Below are 15,695 nucleotides of genomic sequence, written 5' to 3'. Positions count from 1 at the left end.
ACATATTTTTCCAATGGTACAAGCTATACAAGCTGCTTGAAGGATACATCATTTATGCTCTAGGTTTCAGGTACCTCCACATAGTCCAGTCATAAAGTAGATGGATAACAAAAGAGATTTTGATTGGAACAATAATCAGAAGTTCTATATATTGTCCCCTGGTTTATCAAGAGTGATAGATTTATTCCCCTAAAATAAACTCAAAGAATAACCGTAATGCTGACCACTACTCTCCCCCCTTAATTTTGGCTTACTACAATGAAACTTGTTCTGGGGCATAGGCACTGAAATCAAACTAAAGTGGCCCATGTTCCGGAATCACTAAGAATTTATTCCAACATTCCAAGAGGCATCTGCACTCCCATTATTACATCATGGGAAAAGAGATTCTTAGTCTATACAAATTAATGAGTCCATATTCATTGTTTCTTACCTCATCTTTCTACAGTCAGTGGTTTACTGTCATGGAGGAAGGATTGGATTCTTCCAAGGTGACATTCGCCTATTGTCTGATGACATGAAGACGCTGAGACCCACGATATTTCCTGTTGTGCCACGACTATTAAACAGAATGTATGACAAAGTACGTTTCTGATTGATTTGGACGTTTTGATTGTGTTTTTTTGTTTTTTTCAAACAAATGCTTATTTACATATATATTAATGCATAATGTGATTTCCACTATGATCTTCGTAAAAAAAGAATAATGTTCAGCTGGTATACATTTTAACATCTTTTGCTACAATACCAGTTGTTGCCCTATTTAGTTTAAATGCACTATGTAAGCCTGAACATCGCAAACAAATATAGGTATGGGATCTGTTATCCGGAAACCCATTATCCATAAAGCTCTGCATTACAGAAAGGCCATCTCCCATAGTCTTCATTTCATTCAAATAATCCAAATTTTTAAAGATGATTTCCATTTTCTCTGGAATAATAAAACAGTACTTTGTACTTGTTCATAACTAAGATATAATAATCCTTTTTGGAAGCAAAACCAGCCTATTGGGTTTATATAATATTTAAATAATTTTCTATAAGACTTAGGCATGAAGACCTGGAAACCCTGGGTCCCAAAAATTATGTATTTTAAATACAGAATGTTTAGATTAAAGTAATATCATGTTGTTTATGACTAATTATGTCATCTCTCATCCACCCCTACCTATAATTCCCTGCATTATTTCTGTCTACATATTTGATGCCATGGCAATTTGCTTGTAAGCCTGGACTACTCTTGGAAAATATCTGTTACATGTAACTACACTGTATAATGTCTGAAATGCTTTTAGGTGTAAGTTTCTACAAATATATTGACTCCCCCCCTTTAATTTTGTAACAGATATTTAGCCAAGCTGACACATCCATTAAGCGCTGGATTCTTGAATTTGCTGCTAAGAGAAAGGAAGCTGAAGTACAAAGAGGTGTGATCCGAAATAACAGTCTATGGGACAGACTTCTTTTCAATAAAGTGCAGGTATGAGGTAGAAAATTACACTGTAAATCAATGAATGCTATCCAGACAACCTGGAAAATTTTTGGCTGCGAATTGAGAAGAACATTTTTACCGAGGATACAGTTGACATTATCAGTTAACCCATACTTATTTTCCCCTGTGGGCCCCCAAATGGAAGGAGGGTGTTGAGGTATAAGAGGAGATTCTGTGAGCAGAAAGAGCAAATGAAAGTTGTAGATACAGCAGGTAGCAATTTGCAATCAACTATTGTTGATGCCTTTACTGTGCAGTAGTGGGGAAGATTTACGCCCTCCAGTAAACATTGATAATAAAATTATAATTTGAGCACTAATAGATAACTGCCTAGAATGCCATACTATAAGAGTCAAGAAAGCCTAGCTGCAAAGCAAACAACACCTTGCCATGTTTAGCTGTAGAGGACCTCCTATTAAGTCCAGGCTCTAGAGGGCCACAACCAAGGACAACTGTCATTGACATTTTTTATTACTACCGAAAACCTGTTCTTTTAATATTTATCTAATTGCTGCAAGACTGGTTCCCGAATGTCAGATTCTGTGGTAGGCCCTAGGAGGCACATCCTACTGCCTGTAGGTGATTGCCATCTCTAGTAACTAATATGTAAGTGAGAGTTCCATAATTGTTGAGGCTTCCATATACCACAATGTTAGTTACTGACAGTACTTGGGGGAGAAGCTGCATTTTTTTTCTACCCCCAGGAAAAATTAGATGTACCCCCATTAAGTGCATGCACTTTTAGAAGAGGTATGGTAAACCTTTACTTGGGGTCTCGATGATTTTATTCAATAGAATTTCTACAATTGCCAATAGTTACTAAAATTAGCCTCATAATTATAAGGAAATTATTAGGTCATGATGGTTGGAAAATGTAAAGAAACTATGCTCTAAGGGGTGGGGAAAGAAAGTCAAAAATGCTTTAAGGGGTAATTAACCATAGAATTAGATTTTAATATGGCGAGGAAGACCATTTGCACAGGGATGGGCGAATTTGACCCGTTTCGTTTCGCCAAAAATTTGCCGCCGGCGAAATGTCGCAGACGCCCATTAAAGTCTATGGGCGTCAAAAAAATTAGTCGCGCGGCGAAATTATTTTGGCGTGCGCCTTTTTTTTTGACGCATGTCTCCATACAAGTCTATGGGTGTCATTTTTTCAGCGAAACGAGGCGAAAAAATTCGCCCATCCCTATTTGCAATGGGTCATGATCTGCCGAACCTCTGACCAATACAGAAAGAGGCAGAATAGAAAGGCAAGTAAAGCAAAGTATATTTTACTTGGATGTCAAATGTTGCAAGATGTGTTTCTCTTTTAGGGGCTGATTCATCAAGGGTCGAATATCGAGGGTTAATTAACCCTCGATATTCGACTAGGAACTAAAATCCTTCGACTTCGAATATCGAAGTCGAAGGATTTAGCGCAAATGCTACGATCGAACGATCGAAGGATTATTCCTTCGATCGAACGATTAAATCCTTCGAATCGAACGAAGGAATATCCTTCGATCAAAAAAAGTTAGGCAAGCCTATGGGGACCTTCCCCATAGGCTAACATTGACTTCGGTAGCTTTTAGCTGCCGAAGTAGGGGGTCGAATTTTTTTTAAAGAGGCAGTACTTCGACTATCGAATGGTCGAATAGTCGAACGATTTTTAGTTCAAATCCTTCGATTCGAAGTCGTAGTCGAAGTAGCCCATTCGATGGTCGAAGTAGCCCAAAAAACACTTCGAAATTCGAAGTTTTTTTACTTCGAATCCTTCACTCGAGCTTGATGAATCGGCCCCTATATGTCTAGCCCAACAGAGTTAAGAGATAGGCCTGTTAAGTACAACACAAACCTATGCTCTGAATAAGCTTGTTCCAGGAGTTAAGGGATGGTAGGAACTGATAAAATGATTTTTTTCTAAGCAATACATCAGACAGTGGTGGACAATACTTTCATTATCTCACCACAAACTGCAGCTGAGGGAACTGAATGATAAGAAATTAGCATCCTCTTCTCAAAATAATAACATGGTGGCTGCAACTGAAATCAGGCTAAATTGTCTTTTCAAAGAACATGTTCTTTTGTTTCCAGCAGCCTTACATCACCAACTGTGTTTCTTACGAGTAGAAACCTATTTTATGGATGATGCTAGGTCTTTATTCTGAAGGTATGGATAGTAGATTCTGGAGGAGCAGTCCAATTATTTGTTCCATTGTTAAAAATGCAAATAAAATAGCATCCATTGTATCATTGATTTACTTTTAAAACATACATATAGTAAAGTCACAGCTTAAGTTGAGACAATTTTTTTTTCTTTTAGGAGTTGCTATGGTGTTTATGACACAAACATACACAATAGTGTCCACAGCACCTGTAATACAAAAGTACAAAGAGGGTTGCTGAAGCACTCAAAAAATGCAAAAACGGGGTTTATTAATGCACACGAGCTGGCTTAGTATTTGTAATTCATTCTGTGCATGTGTAAACACTTTCAATTAGAGGGGTTTTTAGTTCTGCCTTTAGACATTAGACACTATTACATGCATCAAGTCATCACCCATGCAAATGAATCTAATGAACATGCCTGGAAGCCTTAAACCATCTGTAGTCGATATCCAGCAGCAAACATTATAAACACTGACAGCAACAAGATGATATTCCTCTAACATCTTACTGCCATCCAGCCTTTAACTTATTTAATATGATGTAACCTTCGACGGCTGCACTGTAAGGGGCAGATTCCCTAAACGGTGAAGTGACTAACGCTAGCTAAAATTTGCCAGCATGATGTCATTTCGTAACTACCCTGATTCCCTAACAGACGCAGGAGTCACTTCGCACTCTAACGGCAGGCGAATTTCCGATCTGGCGAACGGACGTAACTCCGCAAATTCACTAAGATGCAGATTTTACTGAACGTTACCTCTTGCGCCAGACTTGCCTTCGCCATCTCAGACCAGGCGAAGTGCAATGGAGTGCATAGGACTTCCTCAATTTATTGTTGAAAAATTTTCTAAGTCCCAAAAAATTGCTGGCGTCTTCCTTTTTTTAGAGTGATAGCCTGCAAAAGACCGTAATTTTTTTTTTTGGGTAACCGGATATCCCCCTACATTTCCTAACATATGGCACATAAACTATACACTGGGCTCATGTGTAGGGCAATATAACAACTCTATTTTATTTTATTAAGTTTCCCTGGGCTTGTGTAATGTAATGTATTTGCTGCAACATATATGTCCATTGAACTTTCACTTCCCGCTGTATGCAAATTAGCCAACGCTAGCGCAACTTTGCTTTGCTTGGTGAAATAACGCTAGCGCAACTTTGCCATTGTTCGGCGTCCTGGACGCAATTTAGGGAATAAGCATTGTCCTGGCAAATTTACGCCTGGCGAAGTGTTGCAATGGCTGCAAAGCCTTTAGGGAATTTGTCCCTTAATCTTCTTATTAACTGGAGCTTGTTAATTACTTTGCTCAACTTTTTTTCTTGCATTACATCTTTCTTAACCAGGCAAGTCTTGGAGGGCGTGTTAGGATGATTGTTACGGGAGCTGCTCCTGCCTCCCCCACAGTTCTGGGATTCCTCCGTGCAGCACTTGGATGCCAGGTATATTTCAATGTTCTTATTAAACTATGTCAGGCATATAGTGCTTATTAATACGAGAGTATCAGCCAATAAAATAAATCATGAAAACACTAAGGCATTTTGTAACAGAGCTCATTCAATATGTATAGAAAAGAATAACAAGTACATTTCATCTTGCGATATAAGATGGGCTTATTGATTATTTCAAATGTATTATTTGGTATATTATTATATAATACACAAAAGCCGTGAATATCTTGTAAATTATATCCTTATAAACGGTGAGTAGTGATGTCATCAGTTATAAACGGTGAGTAGTGATGTAATTTCTGTCACATGACTCACTAAAATTTGTGTATTATAATTAATAAAGTACCCCCAGTTCTAAAATATGAGGATATTATAAGTTACCTCGGAGTTCCATGACCTGTATAAAACCACTCGGCCTTCGGCCTCGTGTTTTTATATGGTGTGAGAGAAATGCTGGATTAGAGGTGGAAGGTGTTTATATTTCTCCCAGATTTCTCTCTTATATATACTAAGCTCCAGGGAAAGTATGTCAGCAGTGAAAGAGTGTTCTTTCACTGCATTTGGCTTATGGAAAAGCCGGTAAAAAGGGCCCTGGAGTGAATGGAAGTGAGCGGGTGGGACTTCCATTCACCAGGCTATCCAGGTTTTTGGTGAAGCCTGGCTAATTAGTGGCCTCGCGAGACTTCAGGGGAAACCCTTTTAAACATGGTGTCTCCAGAGGAACTCTCTCTCTTCCTGGGAAACTGCCTGCATGCAGTAAGGGGAGAGCCGGACACAGTGAGTAACCAAACAAAGTACTGTTTTTTTGTAGAGTTGGATGCTAGATCCTCTCTATGGTATAGAGAGGGAGCGGCGGTATGTTAGTTAGAGCCGGACAGGCTAGGATTTCTTTTTATGTTTTGTTTTTCAATATGCTCCTGTGTGTCGGTTATATATGAATAAAGCTGATTGCGGTCAGCTTAAAACTCAAAGCTGAGTGTGAACTGTGGTTTTCTGAGACCAATCCGATCCCCGCAGTCTACCTAAACCCCCCAGAGACGGCACCACTTGGACGAGTGACGTTCCAATGGTCATGAAACTCCTCGGTAACTTAAAATATCCTTATATTTTACAAGAGGGGGTACTTTATTCACTATATGCACCCAGTCAGATTTCTATGATCTACAGCAGGCAATAATTTCAAACCCTGGTGCAGTTGCACCTTAATCCCATTTTATTTCCCTAAAATAGCATAAAGGAGCGTTGTTCAATTCTTTTGAATTCAGTTCTAATTGCAAGGCTTGAGATGACCCATGCTAATGGGTAAACACTTTTGAGTGCCAGCTTTCATTCCATTTTTGAAACAGGTCTATGAAGGTTACGGACAAACAGAATGCACAGCTGGATGCACTTTCACTACACCAGGGGACTGGACATCTGGTAAGAGTTCATAAATTATATAAATGTATTGTCAGCACTCCAGTTGTAAATACTGTTTGTACATCAACCTGCTTTGGCTGAAATATGTACACTTGCATTATCAAAGTCCCTCATTTTTTCTTGAGAAGAGCTAAAGATGGCTGCTAGAATCAACATTAGGTTGCAATTTGTACACAAAACAAACAAATTACCAGCTATTGGTGTAACCCACACTATTATGTTGACCAGCTACTATAGGCAACAATATGCTAACACTCTGTCTAACCTACTCTTTTAGGCTATGGGCACATGGAGCTGTAGGCTCCGCTGCTCTCAGCCTGCGTATTTTTGTAGGATGAGAGAAGTGGATCCACTCTGAGCTTCTGCTCCATTTTTATCAGACTGCAAAAATACGCAAGCAGAGAGCAGTGCAGCCTACAGATCTGTGTGCCCATACCCTTTAGTTACCCAGCTGGTTAAAATGATATAGAGGCATTATTTGCACACCACACACAGTGAGGCTGATACTCTATCTTATTTTACACTAGTACTAGTGTTACCTCTTTCCTCCGTACACTTTAGTGAAATTATCATGCGCTTTTTCAAAGGTTTCAGTTGTTGTTTAAACCACATTCTTTCATTACTCTATTATAGCTGTTCCAAGCTATAAATTTGTTCCTTGTTTTGACATTACTGGCACATTACCCTTGATTTCCTGCATCCTATAAGTTAATTAAAGTGGAGCTAAGGTGCATCCTGTTTCTGTTCCAGTTAGCTGCTGGTAAAATTCTTCTTCTACTTAAAGTGGACATGTCACACACACATAAAAAGCTGTATAGTGAAAGACCTTTGCAAAGTAAAAATGACACCCAAATTCTTTTTTTCTTTAAAACATCCATTCCTTTTATAAACTCATTTAAAAGTCTCAGATGTCAATCATACATTGCCTACCCCATTGGGCCGAGCAGTCAATTACTTTCAATTTACATTCAGTACTTTCTAGATGTCACTGCACTCCTTACATTCTCCCTCCCTCCTCACATTCTATAATATGAATGGGCAATAGGTCCCCCATTCTGGCGCATACACAAGATTTTGGGGTTATACACAACTTGCCTTGTCACAAAATGGCACCTTCCTGCTTATAATGATTGTGAATTCCAAGACTGAAAGGAAACAAAATTGAAATAATAAATATAGTGTGAGTAAACTTTATTTTGCTCAACTAACTAACTAACTAACAATAATTTGGAATTATTTCTTAGGGTGACAAATCTCCTTTAAAAAATAATTATTTGTTCAAATGCGTTATATAGCTTTTAGAAAAAGTCGTGAGATGCATTTAGGGCTACCAAAATTATCTGCTTGGTAGGCATCAATAAGTATTGTTTAGTTTGGTCATATCTGCAGGACGCTTAATGGTGTAACTGTAAAAATGTGGCTCTCTCTTTTTTCTGGTTAGTCAATAACACCTAACTCATTCCAAAGTAATTTATTGGTCATTCAGCTTTTAGCAATTTGGGATTATCATCTCTTGTATGATCATTTAAAATACTCACACATGGAGCAATTTACTGTAAAGAAAACTAGCATGTATAATTTTTTTAAACATATAAATATATACATTTTTCCATAGGGCATGTTGGAGCACCATTACCCTGTAATTATATTAAACTGGTTGATGTAGTGGAAATGAGCTACTTTGCATCAAAAGGAGAAGGAGAGGTACGTGAAAAGATTTGACATACTGGAAAATGCTCATACAGACAGTATGTGGGTGTCTGGTCCTAACAACAATGTTGTGCAGCAGACTTGATCAGTTTATTTTGCAGGTTTATTATACAAACAGGATATTGCACATTTACCCCCCTATATGTAACAAAAGTCACTAAATTTGCCCAATAGCAGTAATCCATAGCAACCAATAAGATGGTTGATTTTAAACAGGTAACCAGTAAATCCTCAGTTTGTGTTTCTGGAGGTAAAGTTTTGTGAAAGTAATTACATTGGAAATAAACCTTCTAGTGTTATTTCACCCAAATGCTACTGAACTACAGTCCATCTTTCAAATGTGTGTCACTGACCACATCTAAAAAACAAATGCTCTGTGAGACTACAAATGCATTATTATTGCTACTTTATATCCCTCATATTTCTATTCAGGCCTCTCCTGTTCATATTCCAGTCTCTTATTCAAATCAATGTATGGTTGCTATGGAAATTTGGACCCTAGCAACCAGATTGCTGAAACTGCAAACTAGAGAGCTGCTGAATAAAAGCTAAATAACTCAAAAAACACAAATAATAAAAAATGAAATCCAATTGCAAATTGTCTCAGAATATTGCTCTCTACACTCACTCTATTTTACGGAAGAGCACTGGGGCCAGCAAAAAAAACAAAAACTGATGAATTATGACTTTTAAAACTCATAATTATGACTTTTAATCTCATAAATATGATTTTTAATCTCATAATTATGACTTTAAAAAATCAAAATTATGATTTTTAATCTCATAATTATGACTTTTAAACTCATAATGTTAAAAGTCATAATTGTGACTTTTTAAAGTTGTATTTAGGACTTTAAAAAGTCATAATTATGAGATTAAAAGTCATAATTTCGACTTTTTAGTTATAATTATGACTTTAAAAGTCATCATTATGACATTAAAAGTCATAATTTTGACTTTTATGTCATAATTATGAGATTAAAAATCATATTTATGAGTTTAAAAGTCATAATTTCGACTTTTTAAAGTCATAATTATGAGTTTAAAAGTCATAATTATGAGATTAAAAGTCAGAATTTTTTATTTTTTTTTGCTGGCCCCAGTGCTCTTCCCTACTATCTGCACTGTGTACTCTCAATTCTTTATTTCTGTGACTATCACTGGATCCATCAGGCATATATTTTTATCTTAGAATACCTACTCATCACTATAATTTTCCTTGAATATCTAATTTTAATGTAATATTGGCAAGCAATTGCGATGCAAAGGAAAACTCGAAACTGTTCTACTTTTGCACAATGAATATGCACATACTGTAGAGGGTTTATATGATACAACATATATATTGTCATTTATAGGTATCTATTAAAAATGTAAAGAATTAAAAATGTATCTAGCTGCCACTATGAAGTATAAATCTTCATAAATCTTCCAATGATTGACAGATTTTAATTGCACTGCTCTCATTCAATACAGGCCTCCTCTTGGCCAAACTTATTCCACTGCACTCCAATTCACTTTAATTTCACATTAAGAAAAACTTTTCTTTTAGTTGAATTAATTACTCTTCCCTTATGCTTGTTTTAGATATGTGTTAAAGGACCGAATGTCTTCAAAGGCTACCTTAAAGACAAAGTGAAAACAGCTGAAGCATTGGATGAGGATGGCTGGCTTTACACTGGAGATGTTGGAAAATGGTTACCAGTAGGGATCAATTTGTATTAAATTGCATTATCATCATCCTTTTGCTTCTAGATATAGTCATTTGTATCTTGATCTTGGTGAAGTATTTTTACTTTGTCAATAAGACAAAAAGAAAGAATTTAATGAATAGCTAATATCCTAATAGTAATACCATCTGATCCTTATATAAAGAACCCTTTCAAAGATATCCTTCAAGAACAAAGCTAGATCTGTAAGTGAATTAAGAAAAACAGGCACATGCTGCTGAAACGATATCATGAAAATATGTTCTGCTTGGAAGTTAAAAGCTATGGATAAAGACCTCTGCAGTATTCACTAGACATTAATGTGTGCTACAAAAGATTTTTGTCTGTTTGTTTGTTTCATATAGAACGGGACCCTTAAAATTATTGACCGGAAAAAACATATATTCAAGCTAGCTCAAGGAGAGTACATTGCTCCAGAGAAAATTGAGAACATTTACATTCGGAGTGAGCCTGTATCACAGATTTATGTCCATGGAGACAGCTTACAGGTAAGTCTGGGCTACCATAACAATGCCTTTGATGATCAATTGACAACACTGGTATGGATTGCAATGCTACAGTCAAAAATGTTAAGGAAGAAGTTGAAAAACAGTTATATTTAATTGTGTGAAAAGCAGTCCTTACATTTTTATTGGATTTTTTTGCAAACATAAAAGTCCCTTTGCCATTTTGGAGTCAGGAAGGATTTTTTTCCCCCTTCTGGGGAAAATTGGAGAGGCTTCCGATGGGTTTTTTTGCCATCCTCAACTGGAAATTAAGCAGGTTAAAAAAAAGTTAAAAGGTTGAACTTTATATACGTGTGTCTTTTTTCAAACTAACTTACTATGTTACTACTATGTATGTAGATGGCAGAACACTATTTGCCTTGGCTGGAGGTGGTCCCTGGAGGAATAAGCCTGGCTCCTTAGTCCTGAACCTAAAAATGTGACTCAGGTCATGGGCCCAGAACACATGCACTGGAGCATCTGAACATGAAAGTTGGATTTCATTACCTAGGTGCTACATGCAGTTTTAATATTCAACTATAGCAGTGGCCCAGATAGGAAGTATGCTGTATGTCTGAGTAGGAGCAGGCACTTCAAAAGTGATGGAGACCAAAACTATACGGCATTTTCTAGATGGGGCCTTACCAGTGATCTATAAAGTCGAAGAATGACCCCCTGTGAATCAATGCCCCTTTTAATACAACTCAATACCGTATTTGCCCTTGATGCTGCTGACTGGCATTGCTTGCTACAGCCAAGTTTATCATCTACAAGGACTCCAATTTCCTTTTCCATAATGGATTTGCCTAGTACAGTCCCATTAAGGGTATATGTGGCTTGGATATTTTTACATTCCAGGTGCATGACTTTACATTTATCAACATTGAATCTCATTTGCCACTTAGCTGCCCAGATTGCCTGTTTGTCAAGATCCTTTTGGAAGGATGCCACATCCTGGATGGAATTTATTGGGCTGGAATCGGTGGCGGAACTACCGGGGGAGCAGGGGGTGCGAGCGGGCCAGGGCCCGGGGGAGCAGGGGGTGCGAGCGGGCCAGGGCCCGTAGCCCCTCAGGGCCCCCCGGCATGTTCACGCGCCGCTAATTCCTGGCCAGTTCCGGGTGTACAGAGGGGGGGCGGGGGGCCCGGCTGCGCGTCCTGCGCCAGGGCCCGCCCCCCTCTAGCTACGTTTCTGGCTGTAATGGATAGTAGCAGCTTGTAGGAAAAGGCAGCCTTACCAAAAAAAAAATATTGAAAGTTTGAAAAGACTCCCTGCAGCGGGTGCAAGTGCCACTGGGAGAACAAAAAGGGTTCTCAAATATTTCACAAGTAAAATGATCCACTAATAAACTAAAACCATTTTATATGACCCATTTTGCTTTTTTCAGTTCCCAGACCTATAAGTGTTTCCAGGAATTCTACCAAGCTGAACTGAATCCTAAAAAATGAATTAACTTATGTCAATGCTTCATTTAGGCGTTCTTAGTGGGCATAGTGGTCCCTGATGCAGAAGTGATGCCAGCGTGGGCAAAGAAGAGAGGATTTGAGGGATCTTTTTTGGAGCTTTGTAACAATCTGGTATGTAAATGATCGGTGCATGGAATATGCATACAAAATGTCAAGCTTGCAACCTTCAAACTCAGTCAGTTTTTATCATACACAGGACCTCAAAAAAGCAATAATGGATGATCTGGTGAGATTAGGAAAAGTGAGTGGGCTGCATTCCTTTGAGCAGGTACAGTAATATGGATGTATGGCAATTTGAAATACTGTACAGTAAACGTTTAGGATTTCCTCTCCTATGTTAAACAATTATTTATAAATATGCATTTCCTCTGATACTGTACACCATGTACAAAGTTATGTGATTTATTATCCACAATGCATGGGAAGTAGGATTTTCTGGGTATGTTTTTTTTTTTTATAATTTGGAGCATTTTGCCTTATAGTGGTCCTCTGCCTAAAAGAAAGAAAGAAATGTAATTGTAAACAAGTATTCCCAACTGCTTGATTAGAATTACATTTTCTTACACTATGCCAAGGATTTATTTTTTTTGGCTGGAGGACCCTTTAAAGCTAATAGAAGCATAAAAACAGCATTATATACTGTACTAGCTTAGTTATCATAATACAAATTATTGTTGATGTAAAACAGAGAAAATTTAAACCTATGAAATATACAGAATTAAATGGGAAAATAGTAATGCAGTGTTTGGAAGATGTCTAGATAATGGGTTCCTAGGTAATAGACTACATACGTGTACAGTGGTTGCCAACTCACAATACAATTAAAGAGAAAAGTTATTAAGTCCAAATTTATCCAATAAAAACTATATATAATACACAAAAGCTATGAATATCTTGTAAATTATATCCTTATAAAAGGTGAGTTCTGATGTCATCAGTTATAAACGGTGAGTTCTGATGTCATTTCTGTCACATGACTCCCTGAAACTTGTGTATTATAATAAATAAAGTACCCGCAGTTGCAAAATATGAGGATATTAGAAGTTACCTCTGAGTTTCATGACCTGTATAAAAACACTCGGCCTTGTGTTTTTATATGGTCATGAAACTCCTCGGTAACATAATATCCTTATAATTTACAAGAGGGGGTACTTTATTTATTATAATACACAAGTTTCAGTGAGTCATGTGAAACTTGACAGAGTTGTGTCTTTTGCTTCCACACTTCTTCCTGTTACAGTTAGGGCAAGGCCAGACATGGGGGCAAATTCACTAAGGCGCGAAGCACCGAACGCTAGCGTTAATTCGCTAGCGTTTGGCATTTTCGGTACTGCGCAAATTCACTAACGAACGCTGGCGTAGTTTCGCTAGTGTTACTTCGCAACCTTACGCCAGGCGAATCTTCGCTAGCGCCGAAAGTACGCAAATTCTCTAACTTGCGCAGTGTATCGAACGCTACCTTTTACGCTAGACTTCCTTCGCCACCTCAGACCTGGCGAAGCGCAATAGAGTAGATAGGGATTGTTTCAAAAAAAGTCTAAATTTTTTCTAAGTCCCAAAAAACGCTGGCGTGTTTTCTACATGATGGCTGATAGGCTGAAAAAGATCGAAATTTTTTTGGGGCTCCCCTTCCTCCCCCCTACTTTTCCTGACTCATGGCAACTTACCTAGACAGTGGGCACATGTGTAGGGCAAAATAAAATTTTTATTTGCAGATTTGAAGGTTTTCTAGGCATTTGTAGTGCAGATACGTGTTCCTCCATTGAAATTTGAATTTTGCGCCGTATGCAAATTAGCCTTCGCTAGCGCAACTTCGCTTTATATAGCGAAACAACGCTAGCGCAACTCCGCAACCTTACGCTACCCCTGTGCGCAACTTCGGATTTTAGTGAATTTGCGAAGCGCTGGCGAAACTACGCCTGGCGAAGTGCGGCAAAGTTGCGCCTGGCGCAACTTCGCATCTTAGTGAATTTTCCCCATGGTGTTTTTGCGGCGTTTTTATGTTGCGTTTTTAAAAAAGAACAGCCAATCGTAAATACACCACTGAAACCGCATGCGACCGTCAACATGCGTTTTCATCACGTAGGTTTATTTTCCCAACATGCACTTCTCATTGTTCTCATTGAAAATTTGGACGCCATATTTAAAATTCGCTGCGTATTTACGCAAAGTGTGGTTTCAAACGTGCAGATCCCATAGAGTCTATTGATTTGGTAGTTTCTTGACGTATTGGCGTTTCTGCTAAAAACGCCAATACTGGCATCCTGTGGCGGATTTGTAAATTGCCATAGTGCGTTTTCCATTAGTTTCAGTGGTAGTGCAGTTAATGCGTATTTACCCCTGATTGTTCTTTTTTAAAAACGTAACGTAAAAACGCCACGTCTGGCCTTGCCCTTAGGGTTGTAGTATTTCTGGTCAGGTGATCTCTGAGGCAGCACACAGACCATCACAAAATGGTGGTTCAAGGCAAGAGATGTAAAAGAACAATATTTACTTAAATATATATACCAGTTTGGTAAGATTCTTTAATATGCCACTTAATATGATATGAACTGTTGCTTAAGTATTCATTTTGTGGGGTATAGTTTTCCTTTAAATTACATTTTTACATTTAAATAAATGAATTATATACCACCTTTTAATGCACTTGTTTTGCTTGTAACCTTGTAAAAAATGGCTTGCACAGTGCATGCTTATATGCATTACAAATTTCCCGGATAGATGAAGGGGTTTGACACAGGCTTTAACAACTGTGTGTTGGAGCAAGTAAGAACATTGAAATATTTATGCTTTTATTTATGTCCTTTCACAGGTCAAAGCGATTCATATTCACACAGAAATGTTCTCCATACAAAACGGCTTGTTGACTCCAACTCTGAAAGCAAAAAGGCCGGAGCTACGAGACTTCTTCAAAGAGCAGATAGAAGAGCTTTATACAATTGTTTCAGTATAAGCAATCATTAAAATGCTGAAGACATGTCCTTGATAGACACTTGACTTGCACAGTAAAAGTTAAAGATATATTTTTATTGTCTTCTCGGATTTTAACCATTATAACTAATTTCCTGTCACAGTTCTTGAAATGTATGAATTAAAAAGGAAATAAAATGGCATGGTTACATTAACCATGGACATTTTCCACAGTATTAGCAAGCATGGCATTAATTACATGAAAGACTAAAGAGTAATAAGGACCAGCACAACTGCAAAAAGGAGGACAGTTTTTCTGTAAAAAAAAAAAAAATGCACTTTTAGAAAAAAAAAAACACAACTAAGCAGAATTATAGATTGAGTGATTTAGTTGTTATTGCACGGAACTCTGAATAAAAACAATCTGATCAATCTTTCTTCTGCATTGCTAGGGCATTGGTGTTCTTTTTATATTGCATTTAATATTGCATACGCTGTGTAGAATGTAAGAAAAACATAATAAAAAAAATCCGGAATTATTATTTCCAATAAAACAACTATTAATACAACATGATTCTTCTATACGTGATGTCACATATGTCATATTATGCCATAATGACGTACTGCATAACACACATGTTCCCCCCACAGATATAACTAGGTGCAGATATGGGGTCTGTTATCCAGAAACCCGTTATCCAGAAAGCTCAGAATTACGAAAATGACATCTCCCATAGTCTCCACTTTATCAAATTATCCAAATTTTGAAAAATGATTTCCTTTTTCTCTGTAATAATAAAATTGTACCTTGTACTTGATCCAAAATAAGATATTTATCCTTATTGTTTTAAAAAAAACCCTACTGGGTTTGTTTAATATTTAC

The 15,695-nt window shown here is 37.5% G+C and overlaps 1 protein-coding gene across 3 annotated transcripts in view; it reads left to right on the top strand.

Moving 5' to 3' along the window:
• The window catches only part of acsl6.L (acyl-CoA synthetase long chain family member 6 L homeolog), a 105,858-nt gene extending 90,477 nt beyond the window's left edge, over window positions 1-15,381 (top strand). For all 3 annotated transcript variants that reach the window (XM_041586180.1, XM_041586179.1, XM_018252124.2), the window contains exons 12-21: window positions 449-583; window positions 1,346-1,480; window positions 4,988-5,083; window positions 6,439-6,511; window positions 8,127-8,215; window positions 9,809-9,925; window positions 10,296-10,439; window positions 11,912-12,013; window positions 12,099-12,170; window positions 14,715-15,381. In XM_041586180.1, coding sequence (XP_041442114.1) covers window positions 449-583; window positions 1,346-1,480; window positions 4,988-5,083; window positions 6,439-6,511; window positions 8,127-8,215; window positions 9,809-9,925; window positions 10,296-10,439; window positions 11,912-12,013; window positions 12,099-12,170; window positions 14,715-14,855 — 1,104 coding nt within the window. In that variant the 3' untranslated portion in view covers window positions 14,856-15,381. The remainder of the gene's footprint in view (window positions 1-448; window positions 584-1,345; window positions 1,481-4,987; window positions 5,084-6,438; window positions 6,512-8,126; window positions 8,216-9,808; window positions 9,926-10,295; window positions 10,440-11,911; window positions 12,014-12,098; window positions 12,171-14,714) is intronic.
• Window positions 15,382-15,695: the final 314 nt, after the last annotated feature.

This window comes from Xenopus laevis, chromosome 3L (genome assembly GCF_017654675.1).
Source record: "Xenopus laevis strain J_2021 chromosome 3L, Xenopus_laevis_v10.1, whole genome shotgun sequence".
In the NCBI taxonomy this organism is placed as follows: Eukaryota; Metazoa; Chordata; class Amphibia; order Anura; family Pipidae; genus Xenopus; species Xenopus laevis.
This window is presented reverse-complemented; position numbering and strand designations above follow the sequence as displayed.